The 16,350-nt window shown below is 41.6% G+C and overlaps 1 protein-coding gene across 28 annotated transcripts; it reads right to left on the bottom strand.

Annotated features, from left to right (window-relative positions):
• Window positions 1–3,208: 3,208 nt before the first annotated feature.
• C12H8orf33 (chromosome 12 C8orf33 homolog) lies at window positions 3,209–15,929 on the bottom strand. 28 transcript variants are annotated; one of them, XM_087973287.1, is made up of 11 exons: window positions 15,840–15,903; window positions 15,266–15,292; window positions 14,759–14,996; window positions 14,216–14,280; window positions 13,854–13,944; window positions 13,237–13,374; window positions 11,026–11,544; window positions 9,915–10,085; window positions 8,404–8,487; window positions 5,417–5,563; window positions 3,209–4,403 (listed from the first exon to the last, which is right to left on the bottom strand). In XM_087973287.1, exons 4-11 carry the CDS (start codon window positions 14,222–14,224, stop codon window positions 4,195–4,197), a joined length of 1,368 nt encoding a protein of 455 aa, XP_087829413.1. In that variant the 5' UTR covers window positions 14,225–14,280; window positions 14,759–14,996; window positions 15,266–15,292; window positions 15,840–15,903; the 3' UTR covers window positions 3,209–4,194. The 28 variants fall into 28 exon arrangements, with proteins under 28 accessions (XP_087829413.1, XP_087829393.1, XP_087829410.1 ...); XM_087973267.1 differs by having other exon boundaries at window positions 8,404–8,491; window positions 9,880–10,085; window positions 15,728–15,879; XM_087973284.1 differs by having other exon boundaries at window positions 15,728–15,879.
• Between the last annotated feature and the right edge of the window lie 421 nt (window positions 15,930–16,350).

The raw sequence follows: 16,350 nt of genomic DNA, 5'->3' as shown, positions 1-16,350 counted from the left end.
ACTGTTGTAAGTCACAGTGTCAGGGCTCCAACAAATCCACCCCCATTCAAACCAAGTCTCTAGCCACATCTGAGTAAAAAAAAAAAAATTGATTAGGAGTAACCTTGTCGGCGTTACCTGGGTGCAGCCAACTCTGAGACACTTCATTCATTTCCCCCTTGATTCTGGTCTTCCCCCCACCCTCCCTGGATGTATATTCTCCAATGGGACACATCCATAGCCAAGAGTCATCCATCATGCTCTCCAGTAATAATCTTGCTTCGGCTTCCTAGCAATTATTTGAAGCATTTAAGGAATGCACTGCTTTTCCCCCACTCCCTTTATGCTGGCAACTAAAAAGACCAAAGAAGTATTTTTTAGTTGATACACGGACCAGCTACATAAGACATCTTTCTAGAGGATTGAAAGCAATGGATTCAGAGAATGAACTGACTAAGGCAACCCAAAAAAAGTACTTTTTTTGGACCTCTTGGGATAAATGAACAAGGAAAATCAGAAATATCTTGTTCCTCCAACAGTTTTTTTAGAAAAAAATTTCTGAAGGTATAAATTTGAAGGCTGCCAGCTGACCCAGTCTGGTTTGTTCTTATTTCTTTAACCGACATTCAATCCTCAGGATGATAAAAATAATTGAGCAGATAGGGCTCTTTCCGGTTTGTCGCCGCGAGCGGCAGGGATTTGCGGTTGCGCGATCCCTACCGCGCTAGCCGTTTTAGGACTCCGACCCAGCCGGTGCGGAGCTAGGCTGCCTGCAGGGGCAGCTGAAGGTAGGGGATCCGGAGAAGGGACTGGGGTGTTGCAGACCCCTCCCTGGCCGGCAGAACCCCCTTTTCCCAGGACGGTGCAGCGGCGGTCCCGTAATGGCCGCGCACAAAGAAGCTGGCAGCCGGGTAAGAATGCGCAGGAGGAAGTGGAGAAAGTGATTGAGAGGAGAAAGTTTTCTTGGCTCCTAGGACTCTAAGACATATTTAATAAAATTCCTGAAAAGTATGACTTTCTGAATAATACCTGCCAGAAGAGGAAAAAAGCGGCTGCTTGAAGGTGCTGAAAGGATAGCTTTCCCTCTTTTCTTACGGAATAAATAACTGGATATTAAGAAACCTATTTTTAGGTGGAAATTGGTTTTAAGCGATGAGTGGGAAGAGAGAGGATTAAAAAGAAAATATTTGTATGCTAAGATTTGTTGGAGCAGATGCCTTAAGGATTTGAAGACTAGAATATATTGTAACAAGACTTTAAACAGATTATGGACTTTCTTTCTCTTTGATTGATATCACCCCAGAAGGAGAAAAGTGAGAACTCTGCCTTGGTTTGGACTGATTGATAACTTTGGGACTGTTCTATCTTTTTTATTTTCTTTTGAATATTCTGGTTGTTGTAAGAAGAAAGAAGGAGAAAAGAAAAGAAGATTTATAATGGCTCTTTCTGTTGAGGAACTAAGAAATGGTGTGGAAGAAGCTTTCCTTTTCTTAGAAATGGCGCTTACTAATTATCAACAAAAATTACAACAGATGAAGACAGCAGAGGAACAAGAAAGAAAGGAAGGAGCCATCTTTAATGAATCTCAGAATTTGATCCAGAAAAAAGGAAGAGAGAAAGAAAAGAAAAGAAGAGAAAGAAGAAAAACTAAAGGATTTAAGGACTTAAGATCTAAAAAACATTTAAGAAAGGGAAAAATAAAGTGCAAAACCAATATGATGATTGTAAACAAAGGGGAAAAGAAATACGACAGAGAAGGGAAGCCGGTAAGGCAGAGGCTAGAAGAAGGGGGGTAGAAAGGTTTGTTGGGAAAAGAAAGAAAGGGAAAAGGTGGAGAAAAGCTACAACGTTTTGAAATTAAATGGAAAAAGGAATTTTTATGGATAATGGATAAAGTATAATTTTTTTAAAAAAAAAAAAAAGATTTTGCAAGGTACATAAGATGAGATGGTAGTATTGCAATGGTTTAAGAGTTGATAAGAGATTAAAATGTTAAAATGTTTAAAATGATTGGTTTTAAAACTTAATAATAGGAGAGGTTTAGAATATTGTTTTAATTAAAGAGTTTAATAAAATTATGGTATTGATGTTATTATAAAATTTTTATTATAGTATTTCTTTTTAATATTTGGATTTATTCTTTAATTATGCACTTAATTGTGTTGGATGTATTAGTTAGATAGAATGTACCAAGCAAAATCTGATTGGGTATTAGATATTATTTTAAAGATTAATTTGATTAACTTAGGGGGGAGATAGAAAGGCATCATACTCTGATTAATGATTTCAGGAGAAACTGATTTTCTTTTTTTTTCATAAGGGATGAGACAAAGGGATGATAAAAAATGGACAAAAGATACAAATATAATGATTTAAACTAAGATGATTAATTAAGGTAGAATTAAGAAGTGTGAAATATGTGGAGAAGTTAATATAGAAGGCTTAGAATGGTAAATAAAATAAGTAATGATATGTAAGATGAGCATGAATATAATTGAAGTCCATGAAGAGAGAGATACCTGGGTCCAAGTTACTTTCCAAAAAGATATTTTTTTTATGTTTTGTGTGTTGTGTGTATATGTCTTTTCTGGGGAGAGAATTGGTAAAAACTTGTAGAAATATAGAATGAGAATAATGGTAACTAAGTCAGAAAGAAACAGATGAAATAATAATAATGATATTGAATAAGAGTAAAGAGAAGTAAAGAGAAATTGAATAAGAGGTTTTGGTATATTATATGGAAATGGTTTAAAACAGAATCATAATTTATCTGACTTGTTAAATTTACAAGGGAAAAAGGTTTAAACATGTAATGAATAATGATAATTTGTGTGTTTTAAAAATTAATAAAACTTGTTTTAATAAAAAAAAAAAAATAATTGAGCAGATAATCTCTCTTTCAGAATTCCTAAATAGCCACAAATGCCTAGCCAATGGCCAATTTTCTGTAAACTGTGGTTGGGTTCACACATCAGACTAAGTTACGAATTATGGAATATTAATCGTAATGGCAGCTTTGCACTAAAGCCTCACTGATATCAAGCACCTAAATTTGGATCACCTGATTGCGGGGATGCTGCAAAAGTGATAAGCGTAAAGTTCTGGTGGTAAGTCGCTTTTTCCCACTGTCATCGTAACATGGAATTTGCTAAACAAACGGTTGCAAGTTGAGAACTACCTCTGCTCCAGAAGTAAGTTTAAAAAAAGAAAAGAAAAAAAAAGCAAGATGCACAGCCTGGATCTGTTTATTTGAGCTTTGATCCAGTGGGAACAATACCTTGATCTGCTCCCTTGCTGAGAGAAAATCAATCAAAGACTCCAAAGGTTTGAGTCACGCATAGAGGCGGTTTGCACGGACAGATTGTCCTCCCTGACCTTAGTGTTGGTTGTGGGAACCTCCGATGATCTTCTGCATCCCAAGAAAAGAACCCCATTGTTTCAAAATGATAAATGCAGTGGCCAAGATTCAAAGGCTCCCGCAAAGCATGCTAAATCACCATGGACAATCCTTCTTGATATCCAGATTTTACGGAAGTGCCTAAATTGTAGACAAGTTAGATCAGCTGCGCTTTTTGAGCCTCAGCGTACAGGAACGAGCGGAGAATTTCCAATTCTCTCCTTGCCAGGAAAAACCTATTTCTGCACAGAAAGTTGGAAGAGCAAAGTACTATATTCGTCTAAAGGCAGAAAGATCAAACTTGGTTATGACCTGTGGTCAGTCCTCTGTGACCGTATGTTTTGGCTTTTTTTCTAAAGAATTGGAAGAATTGAAAGAATGGCGTATCCAAATAAGCCATGATAATTTTCACACCTTCATGCCTCTCACCTGATTTTTTTTCCATCTGCTTGCAGAGCGTGTGTGAAGAGAAAGCAGATTTGCTAGTATCTTGTTCATTTTATGTGCTTATTTTTTTAAATTTATATGCTGTCCATCTCGCTGTCAGGCAACCCTCCTTAGCTCTCAATCACTTGTCCCATTTAGGAAAGCATTTGCATAGAAAAAATGCATCAAATCAGGTATTCCCTCCTGCAGCACTGAATGTATAAACCCCGTATTTTATTAGTCTTTCTTTATCAACTTAGAATTTGCCAATTGGGCAATTTCTCCTCCCCCCCCTTTTCATAGGCCATGCTTGCCATTCTATGTCCCCCCCCAACTCGTTACTTCTTTCCCCCCAAAGGAGCCTTTTCAAAATCGGCATCCTGGGGCCTTGCTTAGAAAAAGTTGAAGCAGAATTCCTCTTGCGCTGGTCTGAATTTAAAAGAGGAAGGGTCTGTTGATCGGAGACAAGCTGGGGGCTGACAGCAAGAAGGTTCCTGAAGGTTCTTGAAGGTTCTGGCTCCTTCTGCGGACTTTCTGAACACCTGGCTTCTCTTCTTCCGAGTCTCTTCGTTCACCTCTGTGATGTGAGCGGCTTTCGAAGCTTAGGTGGAGGGAAAGGTAGAGATGAAAGGTCAATGCAAATGTTTTGAAAGGCTGGTGTTCCCTGCGCTCATTTTCCCTTGCTACTTCATCCAGTTGGAATCTGTAAATGGAGAATAAGCTGGAAAACAGCCTCTACATTTTATTTCCATCTGGAAACATTATAATGTTAAAAACTAGACCTAATGAGCGCCTAGTTCACCCTACTAGAGTATTCTATCACGAAGAGAGTCAATTACCATAGATAGGATTGATCAAGATCTGGTTAAGCTCCTTCTCCAGACAGTTTGGTCTAGTGGATAAGGCACCAGGCTAGAAAATGGGAGAAGTTGAGTTCTAGACCTGCCTTAAGGATGAAGGCCAGCTAGGTGACTATGGGCTAAGCAGCAGGAGACTAGTGAGTTCTAGTCCTACCTTAGGCATGAAAAAGCCAGCTGGGTGACTTTAGGTCGATCACCAGGAGATGGTGAGTTCTAGTCCTACCTTAGGCATGAAAAAGCCAGCTGGGTGACTTTAGGTCGATCACCAGGAGATGGTGAGTTCTAGTCCTACCTTAGGCATGAAAAAGCCAGCTGGGTGACTTTAGGTCGATCACCAGGAGATGGTGAGTTCTAGTCCTACCTTAGCCATGAACACAGGTTGGGTGATTTTGGTTCAATCATCAGGAGACTGAGTTCCAATCCCGCCTTAGTCATGAAAGCCGGCTGGGTGACTTTGAGCCAATCACCAGGAGACGGTGAGTTCTAATCCCGCCTTAGTCATGAAAGCCAGCTGGATAACTCTGCACCAGTCCCCCCCCCCTCTCAGCCCACCTCACAGGGTTGTTGTTATGGAGGAAAGCGTGTTGGATATGTTCACTGCCTTGAGTTATTTAAAAAAATAAATAAAGTGGGATGCAAACAAACAAATCATTTATATTTGAAGGCCGTTTCCAACTTGCAACCTGTTCCCTACCTATAAAATAATAAAACTGGGATAAAAAAAATAAAAAATAAAAAGCCCCTTTCTCCCGACCTGCTTGCAAGAGCTTCAGCTGCTTCTGCCTTTCCTCTGCCATTTTTGCTCGGTAGTCGCCGAACATCAGGCGCATCACTTGACGTTTCTTCGCCAACACTGCTTTTTTGCTGCGTAACGTCTTGATGGCACGGACAGCTTCCTCCACTGGAAAGATTAAACAGAGTACAGAATAACAGAGTTGGAAGGGACCTTGTAGGTCATCTACAAGTAAACCGCACTTTTTTACTCAAAGTAAATCAAGTTTTTACTCAAAGTAAATCAAGTTTGGTGCGGTTTACTCAAAGTAAACCGCACCAAACTTGGTTGCAGGAAATACGACTTCAGCAATAGAGTGGTCAATGTCTGGAATACTCTACCCGACTCTGTAGTCTCTTCCCCAAACCCCAAAAACTTTAACCTTAGACTGTCTACTATTGACCTCACCCCTTTCCTAAGAGGTCTGTAGGGGGCGTGCATAAGCGCACCAACGTGCCTACCGTCCCTGTCCTATTGTTTCTCTTATTCTTTTATTTTTCTTATATGTACCCATTTCATATATTCACAACCATGTATACACTTATACATTATCTTGTAAACAATTGGCAAATCAAATAAATAAATAAATAAATAAATAAAATAAATCTAGTCCAACCCGCTGCTCAAATAGGAGGACCCTACACCATTCTGGAACTGGGTATGTCTAGTCTAATGAAAAGAAGGACTAGGGGAGACATGATAGTGTTCCAATATCTGAGGGGCTGCCACAAAGAAGAGGGAGTCAATCTATTCTCCAAAGCACCTGAAAGCAGGAGAAGAAGAAATGGGTGGAAACTAATCAAGGAGAGAAGCAACTTAGAACTAAGGAGAAATTTCCTGACAGGGAGAACAATTAATCAGAACAACTCGCCTGCAGAAGTTGTAAATGCTCCAACATTGGAAGTTTTTAAAAAAGATGTTGGATAACCATTTGTCCAAAGTGGGGTTTCCTGCCTAGGCAGGGGGTTGGACTAGAAGACCTCCAAGGTCCCTTCCAACTCTGTTATTCTATTCTACCCAAATAGTTGTCCACTGTCTTCTTGAAAGTCTCAAGTGATGAAGCTCCCACAACTTCTGAAGGCAACTTCTGTTCCATTGGCTAATGGTTCTTACTGTCAGAAAAATCCTCCCTATTTCCAGATTGAATCTTTCCTGGATCAGTTTCCATCCATTATTCCTTGTCTGGCCTTCGAGTGCTTTGGAGAATAGCTTGACCCTGTCCTCTTTGTGGTAGCCCCTCAAATATTGGAAGACCGCTATCATGTCACCCAGCTAAAATTGTTTTACCCTTTACCCCAAAGGAGTGATCATTTGCCATTCTTCAAAGGCATCAAGGGTCAAGGACATGGATGATCTCAGTAGGACGTGCAGCAAAAATACGTCTTCAAGATGTCTTGTAGTGACTGTCAATTCATTGTTTCCATGTGATTCACTTAAGAGCTGCAGTGATTCGCGTCACAACCGTGGCAAAAAAAAGGTTGTAAAATCTGACGGGACTCAGTTAACCACTGTCTTTCTTAGCAATGGAAATTCTGGTCGCAATTGTGGCTGTAAGTCGAGGATCGCCTGAATACAAATTTAGGGTGATGGAAAATTAAATACGACACACCCTTTTAAAACCTGCTAAATAAATACATGCAGCAGATCTATTTTCTCCCCAAGATAAAATTCAGAAGCGAATAAGTTAGGTTTAAGTTGTCATTTGGTCACTGTCTGCTTCTGGAACTGCCATTTGATATCTCTGTGTCATGATCTTATTGGAATCCACCCTGCATTTTTAAGTCTCCTTGAGAGGATGTTGACAAATCCTGGAAGGGACATCCTCAAAGTAATAAATGAATCCAGGACTGTTCCATTGTTCAATCAAGGTCAATGAAAGGATGAGTGTAAGCGATTGGGAAAGACCGCAATCCAAAAACAGGAAAGACTCCAGGAACAAGAGGTGCCTAGATAACGGAATAACGAAGTTGGAAGGGACCTTGGAAGTCTTCTAGTGTCCTGCCCCTGTCGGAGTCTGAATCCGAGGAGGAAGACGAACAGCTGACAGGGAGCGGGAGTGTGGCTCTGTTGGCTGTGGAGGAAAGAGCAAATTCCGGCTGGGCAGAGCAGGGAAGAGGTAGAACAAGGGAGAGGAAGTTCAGAGGAAGACCCAGGCCCACCCCCTCTTTATCCTAGGGCACGCAGGGAGGAACAGAGGAGAGAGCAATGTGGGTTGCATGGCTTACAGGGGAGGAAAGGGCCCTGATTCCCTTCATTAGCCACAGATGGGAATGAGAGTTTAAAAGAAATGCATGCTGAGTGCAGCGCGTGCTGGGAACAAACGTGAGTTTATCTTGTGTTGACTTTGGTTATCTGCGTTCCTGGCATGCTCCCAACCGTGTTGAGTTATTGCTGTGCCTTCACATCTGGAATTCTTGCTCCTGCCCTGCCTTTGTGCCATGCTCCGGGTCATCACCAAGCCTCTGCTCAAGCAGGAAACTCTATAACATGTCAGACAAATGGCTGCCCAACCTTCTTTCCCAGGCCAATCTGGAGATTTTCCATCCAAATACAGATCACGCCTAACACTGCTGATCTTTTTTGAGATAATTCAAGGTTGGCTGACTGCTGCCACCTGCTGATTCCTGCAAGGTTCTTTGTTATGGAGAATCACTGTCTAGCACAAACTTTTGATAATTGCAGCCTTGAAGTTCATGTGTCCCCCCAACCAGTAGGAGGTCCATAAAATCATGAAGACTTGTTTGTTGAGATGTTGGGTGTGGTCCTTGTTGGGTGTGGTCCTTGTTATTTCTGTGTCCATCTGCATAGATTTATCGGACCCCATCTTGTTTTGGCTTCTATTGGATTTTTCTTTTTTTTAGGTTAATATATTGCGACCTGCTCAGAGTTAGTTGGGAGTTGGAGAGGGGTGAGGCCTAAGTTGAATGTAATAAATAAGCAAACGATTGATTTCAAGCAAGCTCACTCACTTTGTTTTGGTGTGGATTTTTGAGTCTTCAGGCCGAGTTCCAGCTGTTCCACACACCAGTCTACCTCTCTCTTCAACTGATCATCTGCCTGTTAAAATTCAGGGGGAGGGAAAATGAGAATTAGTTGAGCCTGACACTGCAAGCTAACTACTTCTAGCACCTTTCTTCTCCAAGTTATCTCACAAGAGTTCTCTAACTCAGTGGTTCTCAACCTGTTCTGACCAAGGCTTCCAAGACCGTAATTATGCACACACTTATTTTAAAAACAAGTCTTGTTTTATTGCAATGTTGGGAATTATTTTCATTCCCAGCCAGTAATGAATCTCAAACAGTCCCTCGAGATAAGCACCCACCTTTCTTTTCTGTGAAGTGCTGCCAATAACAGAAGTGTCAAATGAACTAGGAAAAAAACCAACCAAAGTACAAAGAGCTTCAAGAATGAATCTGAACCGAACGACTTTGCTTCCTGCAAAGGTTTAGTCATTTTTGCCTGTCCTTTATATCTTAGGGGAGGGGCAATCACCTCCCAGCCTTACTCCCAAGTTGCCCCTTTTGTTTCAGCTGCTCTCGCCTTCTAGCAGCTCTGTGCACATGTGCACTGGGAACAGGCTCCCCTGGGTCCTCGGCCTCGCTGCTGCCAGACTCTGAAGGCTCCGGAGTCAGCACCCCACTCCCAGATGGTCCTGGCCCCATCTCTGCATCGGACGCAGGACCCTCGTCCGAATCCTCTCCAGACACCCTGACTGGTCCCCGTTTTTTCCCACTGTCCGATTCCGCTGCCGTCTCCGCAGGCTGACGGCGAACCACAACACAACCGTAGCAAATTTAAGATGTTGGACGACTTCAACTCCCAGAATTCCCCCAGCCAGCCTCTCTTGCTTTGCTAGATGCATTTCAGTTTAAGCGGCGAGGGGTACTGACCTGGTTCAGTCATCATGCTAAACCATCGGTTTTTTTAACTGCATTGTTGTCAGGGTTCCGACGGATGCCCTAATAATTGTGTCAACCTACCTCTGGGTTCAAACTGCATGCGGAAACCTAAAACTTAAACCTTGGTTTGTAACTCACAATGAGTTCACACAACCCGTTCTTCTAAAACCAAAGAAACTACAGGAGGGTTGTGGCCAATGCCAAACACTGCATTCAAACAGGGAAAAAGGGACAGCATCCACCCTGGAAGATCTGAAGTCCTTCAAGCAAGCTGCTTTGAAATGCAACCATAGTGGCACCTTAACTTTCCATCTTGACTGAGCTACAGGTAGTCCTCGACTGACAACAGTTCGTTTAGTGACTAAAGTTACAATGGTACTGAAAAAAATATATGCCTCAACAACTCAATTGTGGTTGTAAGTTGAGGACTATCTATATTGATAAATTACTGTAGAGGCTTAATATGAATAGTTCTGCATCATTGATTACTACAGTCTATAATTTTTTGTCAATGAATTTTAAAAAAACTATCAGTCCTTAACTCACTCCTTGTCTTATCTCACGTTCAACTTGGTCTTTACATGCCTGTAACATCTCAGCTGGTTCAGATGTTCCTTGACCACCAAGCTTGTTGTCTCCACATCCTTGGTCAACCTGTGCTACTTTTGACGGTGGGGGTTTCTTTTTCTTTTTTCTCTTCGATGGTCCACCAGCTGCCACAACCAATTTCTCTTCTGCAGCCTCTGTTGAAGCTGTGTGCCAACGATTTTTTTTAAAAAAATTAATCAGTTGCTATTTTTAATCGATAACATTAGATTTATATTCCTTTGCATCTCTTTCACTTACCTGAAAATTGTTTCCCAAGGGAAATAAGTATCTTTTATTCTGTACAGTTATTGTATAATTAATACATTACAGGTAGTCCTAATTGAGTGTCCACTCGCTCAACAAATTATGACGGTGCTGAACTAAGCAACAGCAATAGCACTTAGATTTATATATTGCTTTGCAGTGCTTTACAACCCTCTCCAAGCGGTTTAGAGTCTGCCTCTTGCCCCCAACAATCTGGGTCCTCATTTTATCTACCCCGGAAGGATGGAAGGCTGAGTCAACCTTGAGCCTGGTGAGATTCGAACTGCCAAATTGCAGGCCGTCGGCAATCAGCAGAAACAGCCTGCAGTACTGCATTCTAACCACTGCGCCACCACGGCTCTTAGGATAGGACCTCATAGTTGCAGCCCTCACAGCACCTCCATGATCACGATGTGGGCGCTTGGCAATCGGCTCACAATTATGACGTCACCACATTCTGTGGTAATGTGATCACCATTTGTGATCTTTGCTGCAGGCTTCGAATAAGCAAAGTCAACGGGGAAGCAAATGGGGATGATGCGCCCACAACATGTTGTGATTGCAAAGGATTCCCCCAACAACAGCGATGGGGACTGCCACAAACTGCTGTCGTAAGCCAGTGTGGTCATGTGATGTTGTACAGTATTGCTTAGCAGTGGAATCCTGGCCTCAAATACCATAATTAAATGAAGACTATCTATAATAAACTCTATTATTATAGAGATAGAAGCCAGCACTACTTATAATTGAGTTAGTACTGGAATTAGTTGCCAACTTACATAAGATCAATAAGTACATATTTCTTTCCAAGGCTCAATTAAAACTTAGTGGTCCCCATACCTACTTGGGTGGCTTCCAATCTTGGTGCCTCTTGCAGAGGATGTTCTTCTCTGTGTCTGCTTACACAATCCTTCGCGTCAGTTCTATCAGAGCGTGGAGAGGCTGTTGTCACCACAGCTTTCTTGGATGAGATGAAACAGCTCTCTGGAGCTGTTTCTGCTGAAGCTCCACAGCCAGGATCTATGGCATCCCCTGAAGGTGAGGAAGCATCTGGGATGGTGAAGTTGAAAGCAAAGCCAGGCTGCTGTGTTCCAGTGGAGAAGTCCAGCATCCTAGAGAGATCGTTACCGGTAGACTGTTGCCTGGAGTCACCCAATCCATGCTCTTCTGCTGTGGTTCTATCCGTTTCTTCTGTGGTTCCTTCAGGTAGGACAAAGTTAAATTGAAAGCTGTTACCTGAGGATGCAAGCAAGGAAGTCGACACTTCAGAAGGACTGCCGGATTGCTGCTTCCTATACATCATGCTGCCCGAAGGAAGGCTGTTTCCTTGTTGCATTTCTACCTGCATGGGCATCACACCTACAGGTCAGAAACAGAAACATGGGACACTCCCATTAAATCACCAAAGCATGCTCAACCCAAAGCACCAAATTACACAATCTTTACACAAATAAAAACAACATATGTCATACATAGTACATGAAACATAAACTGAATGTTGTGGAATTTGGCTCGAGATTAAAAAGGTCCCCAAGCCTTTTTAGATGTATACTGTAGAGGAGAAGCTGCCTTTGTAACAGCCTCCTAATAATGGCTTCATCTCTTCCCAGTTGATTGATGAGTTGGCTACAGGTAGTCCTTGATTTACGACTGGTCGCTTAGTGATCGTTCAAAGTTACGACAGACCCAAAAAAGGGAACTTTATGACCTAGATTTATAACGGTTGGGCCACCTCCACAGTCATATGACTGAATTTTAGGTACCTAGCATGACAACGAGCTCCATTACGATATCTACCTGTATTTCCCTTCTTCTCTACTGGGAGATCAAACTCAGATTTTTAGCAGGAGCAAAAACAAGCATCCCGAGGCTTCAGCCGACAGAAGAAACAGAAAGGAGTACAGTCCTTCCAGACTGTCAGTGCCTGAAGCTTTTGCAGAATTTTCCTCCTCTGGTTCCTTATCTGTCTGTTCTGTTCACGTGAGCTGACCGCCTCCATTTCTTTTGGCCACATCCCTAGCTGCTAGGCTGGTGGCTGGATCTCAGAGAAGACAGGACTGGGTGTCAGTTAAGGCAAGTGCAGGATGGCTATTTCATCAAAAGAAAAACCGAAGGGCTCACTTTGGCTGAAGCAATTTCCACCCATTTTTTTTTTTCCAGCAGTCTTACCATTAACCCTCTTTGCTCCCCAGTGTCCATTAAAGGAACGGGGTTCTACACTCGTCTTTTGCAGTTGGCCCCCTTGGCTTAATCTTGTCTGAGCTGGTGCATTTCCAGTTGTGGAGCTTAAGATTCCTCATCACTTGCCAGCATGGTCACAGGCAGCAAAAATGAAAGCGGTAAATCATAATGTGGGGAAGGCCTCAAGTTACAGAAGGCTACTCCAGCTGACTAGGCAACAGCTGCTAGCGGCTTCTAAATAGCATGATAAATTGGATGACAGTGTCTTGGTATGTGGGCTTTTCATTCTATAACTTGGGGTCTTGGTTAGGGACAATGTTGCTTGGATCTAGGATAAAGGTGAGCAACTTTCAGACAACCCCACCTTCTACCTGCAGATATCCTGTACGAGTGATCCGTCCTCAAGCCAAAGCAAACTTTATCTGCCCTCACAGCACACCAGATTAAAAAGAAGGAAGGAGAGCAAACGAAAGCAATATCTTTTTTTTAAGGGAAGGATCATTGGCATGCGGAAGCCATGACAAACCCATTCAGGTGGTGGCTATAGCAGGAAAGAACCAAAAGACACAGACTCTACAGATAAACCTCCAAGTGGCCTCAAGGGCTCTCTAAAAGAATGCAAATGACTAGCTGTCTGCAAGGAATATAAATCCTTCCATTCCCCACCATCCAGTCAGAGCTGAAGAAGCTTCTTGGATGAGAAGCAAAACCTCTTCAAAAGAAAAAGAAAGTCCAGTTGTCTCCAGAAAAAAGCACCTTTGGGACAACCATGACCTGAATGACTGAGAATCTCTCTACACATGGATGAAAGAATTGGGAGAAGTAGCATGAGTGAGTGACCGACACAAAAGGCAAGACCTGCCTGCTCACCAGCTTTGGCTGTTCTCTCGTTTTCTTCAGCCATTTTGAGACGGTAATCTCCAAAGACATGGCGCATCATTTGCCGCTTTTTCACAAGGGGAGCTTTACGGGAGCGCAATACTTTAAGGATGTGGCGTGTTTCATCGGCTGCTCTCGGAGATAAAGAATGTAAAAGTTACTCATGAAAATCTGGCATTACAAGTAGTCCTTGAATTATGACCAGTCACTTAGCAACTGTTTGAAGTTACGACAGACCTCCTCAGAGTGAATTACAACCCCAACTTTGAAGTTCCAATGGCTATCCCCCTTGTGGTCATTTAATTGCATTTTGGACACTTGGCAACCAATCCGCACTTACAGCCATTTGCAATGCCCCATTGTCATGGGACCATAATTTACAGTTTTTGCCAGAAACCGGCATTATTTTCATGTGCCTGTGATCTACAGCAGGGTTTCCCAACCTCAGCAACTTATGTGTGGACTTCAACTCCCAGAATTCCCCAGTCAGCATACTAGGTAGAGAATTCTGGGTGTTGAAGTCACATATCTTAGAAATGGTGAGGTTCAGAAACACTGCAGTGTTTCAAATGGATCCACTAGAAGAGGTTTTATTATTTATAACTCACCTTGTTTTGGAGTTGGGTTAAGACGCAATAGGCCAGTCTCCAGTTGAGTGATGCACCATTCCAATTCATCCTGAAATGTTGGTTTGGGAGCCTGGATCAATGGGAAATGTACAAGCATTAAGGGCCGATGTTTTTTAAAAGGTGGTTTGCACATGCCTGTGTGCAAAACCTAAATAACCTTTAAATCCCAGTAGTGTTGGTTGTGGCAAAATTGCTGTGCTTGCTAATATTCCCTGTGCTACACAGTAATTAAAATTGCAGGACTTTGACAGTTAGCTATTTCTGAGCATTTAGACTACTTTAATCTTAAGCAAATCAAAGCAGTTTGCCACATCTGTTGCCATAAGAAACACACACCTTACCTCTTCCATTAAGAAAGTTTACAATTGTTCACATAAAATCTCCAGATACTTTCTCTCCCGTTCACCTAGTAATACAAGGTGACACAAGAACATTATCATGAAATCTTTTTTTCGAAAGGCCCAACTATGTATGCTACATAACTGATAAGCATTTGTAGGAATGACATTTTCTATATTGTGTGGATAGCTTTACAAAGTTCTCTTCTTTGAAGATTTTTTCCATTCTATTTTTCCTTTATGTTAGTAATAACATTGCAATATATTATGTCTAAAATATTAAAACTCTCATGTATTCAGATCAAGAATTCGTTAAAATTTGTTTTCTCATAAACAGCCCACTTCATTGGCATACAAGATCTGAACTATGTATATATTTATAATTTTTAGTGTATTGTGAACTGCCCAGAGTCATTGGAGTCAAGTGGCATCAAACCAAACCAAATTATAAACAAAGAAATGACAGAAGGCTACAGAATGGCTCTACTGAGAGCATCAAATCATTGAAACAGCAGAAAACAAGCAGTAAGAAACAAAGGAATCTACCTGGTCCCAGATACTGTTTATTTAGAATATCAAGAATTTCAAGAGTCAGTTTGGTACAGTGGGGAAGGTCCTGGCCTAGAAACCAAGAGTCATGCCTTAGGTCTAGTCATGCCTTAGGTCAAGGATCTTCAAACTTGGCAAGTTTAAGACTTGTGGACTTCAACTCCCAGAAAGCTGCCTTAGGCATAAAAACCCAGCTGGATGATTTTGGGCCAAATCACCTCAAAGGGTTGTTGTACTGGAAAAAATAGCAGCCTTGAATTAACTAAAATATATTTAAATCTACATATATAAATTTATTTATAAATATATAAAAATCTAATTTTAATATGGTTTTGTGTACAGTATTTATGTTTTTAATTGTATGCTGCCCAGAGTCTGTGACATGACTGGTCTGTAAATTTGATTATTAACAATAAATTACATATACATACTTTTTTTTTTTTTTGCAAGATAACAGAACTTATTCTCAACAAAAATACATTTTGCTCTGGGGCAATGCCATACCTCTATTTCCAGTTCTATTTCAGGTCTCTAAAAATGCAAACAGAAAGTATTCCACTTTAAAATTAACCAGAGTTTGCAAAGAGAATTCCTAATCACTAATAATAATAATAATAATAATAATAATAATAATAATAATAATAACAACAACAACAAAATAGCAGTAGTAGTAAGAGGAGGAGGAGTTAGTAGAAAGTCAAGACAGACCGAAGGAGGACGGAGAAGTAAAACATTAGTGGCTTGCTAATATAAACCTAATCTCAAATCGTGCATCTGTTGCCCTAAAGCAGCCTTTTAATTTCAGTTTCCAATAAATGCAGATTATTAATAGCCCGACCGGCCTGTCGAGCTCTTAATAATCTGCATTTATTGGAAACTGAAATTAAAAGCACTCAGAGGCTTCCCGACTCCAGATTTCATGCCCGACCAGGCCGCGCTCCGTTCCCCCTCTCCCCTTAAATTTACATAGATTCCTCCACCCTCACTGCAATCCGGATCAATCCACTCTGAAAGACAGCACTGAGACCGAAGTCCAGTTTCTTGCACTTAATAGTAAGTTACTCCATTGAGATCCCACCAAAAACACGCGCAACGCGGGCCCCTTCCGTCGCTGGACTGCTTCCCCCGTCGCTCCGGAGTTCGGGGAATTCAGTTCCGCCCGGAAGTCGTTCCTCCCTCCGATTGGCTGGGGAGTCGTTTTTCTCCCACCCAAAAGAACTGGATCTGTCTGTAAAGACTTGCAATAGGGGGCTTTGGACTACTATTCCTATTCTTCCAGAGCAGAGGTCTCCAAACGTGGCAACTTTAAGACTTGTGGACTTCAACTCCCATAATTCCAGTCAGCTATGAATTGAAGTCCATAAGTCTTAAAGTTGCCACGTTTGGGGACCCCTATTCTAGAGAGTCTGGGAATGTTTTCTTAAGCTGCCCAAATATCTGGAGAATTGGTTCTTGCATACCAGTCATTTTTTTCTTAACTTGTTGAAAGGGTAGATTTTTGCATTCAATGATCCAGTGGTGGTTTTTCTTTCTTTTTTTCTCTAATGTTGGGAAAGGTGGGAGGAAATAATCAGCAGTAAGGGGGGTGA

The sequence above is a fragment of the Notechis scutatus genome, chromosome 12 (genome assembly GCF_049901735.1).
Source record: "Notechis scutatus isolate UNSWTSFEM ecotype Mainland chromosome 12, rNotScu1.2, whole genome shotgun sequence".
Taxonomy (NCBI): Eukaryota; Metazoa; Chordata; class Lepidosauria; order Squamata; family Elapidae; genus Notechis; species Notechis scutatus.
This window is presented reverse-complemented; position numbering and strand designations above follow the sequence as displayed.

Coding starts and splice junctions, on each gene's coding strand:
- C12H8orf33 (XM_087973273.1), bottom strand. Junction 10,086..11,025: donor ATTGGAAGCCACCCAAGTAG/GTATGGGGACCA, acceptor GTTGGCACACAG/CTTCAACAGAGGCTGCAGAA. Junction 4,404..5,416: donor GCTGAAGCTCTTGCAAGCAG/GTCGGGAGAAAG, acceptor CCTCCACCTAAG/CTTCGAAAGCCGCTCACATC.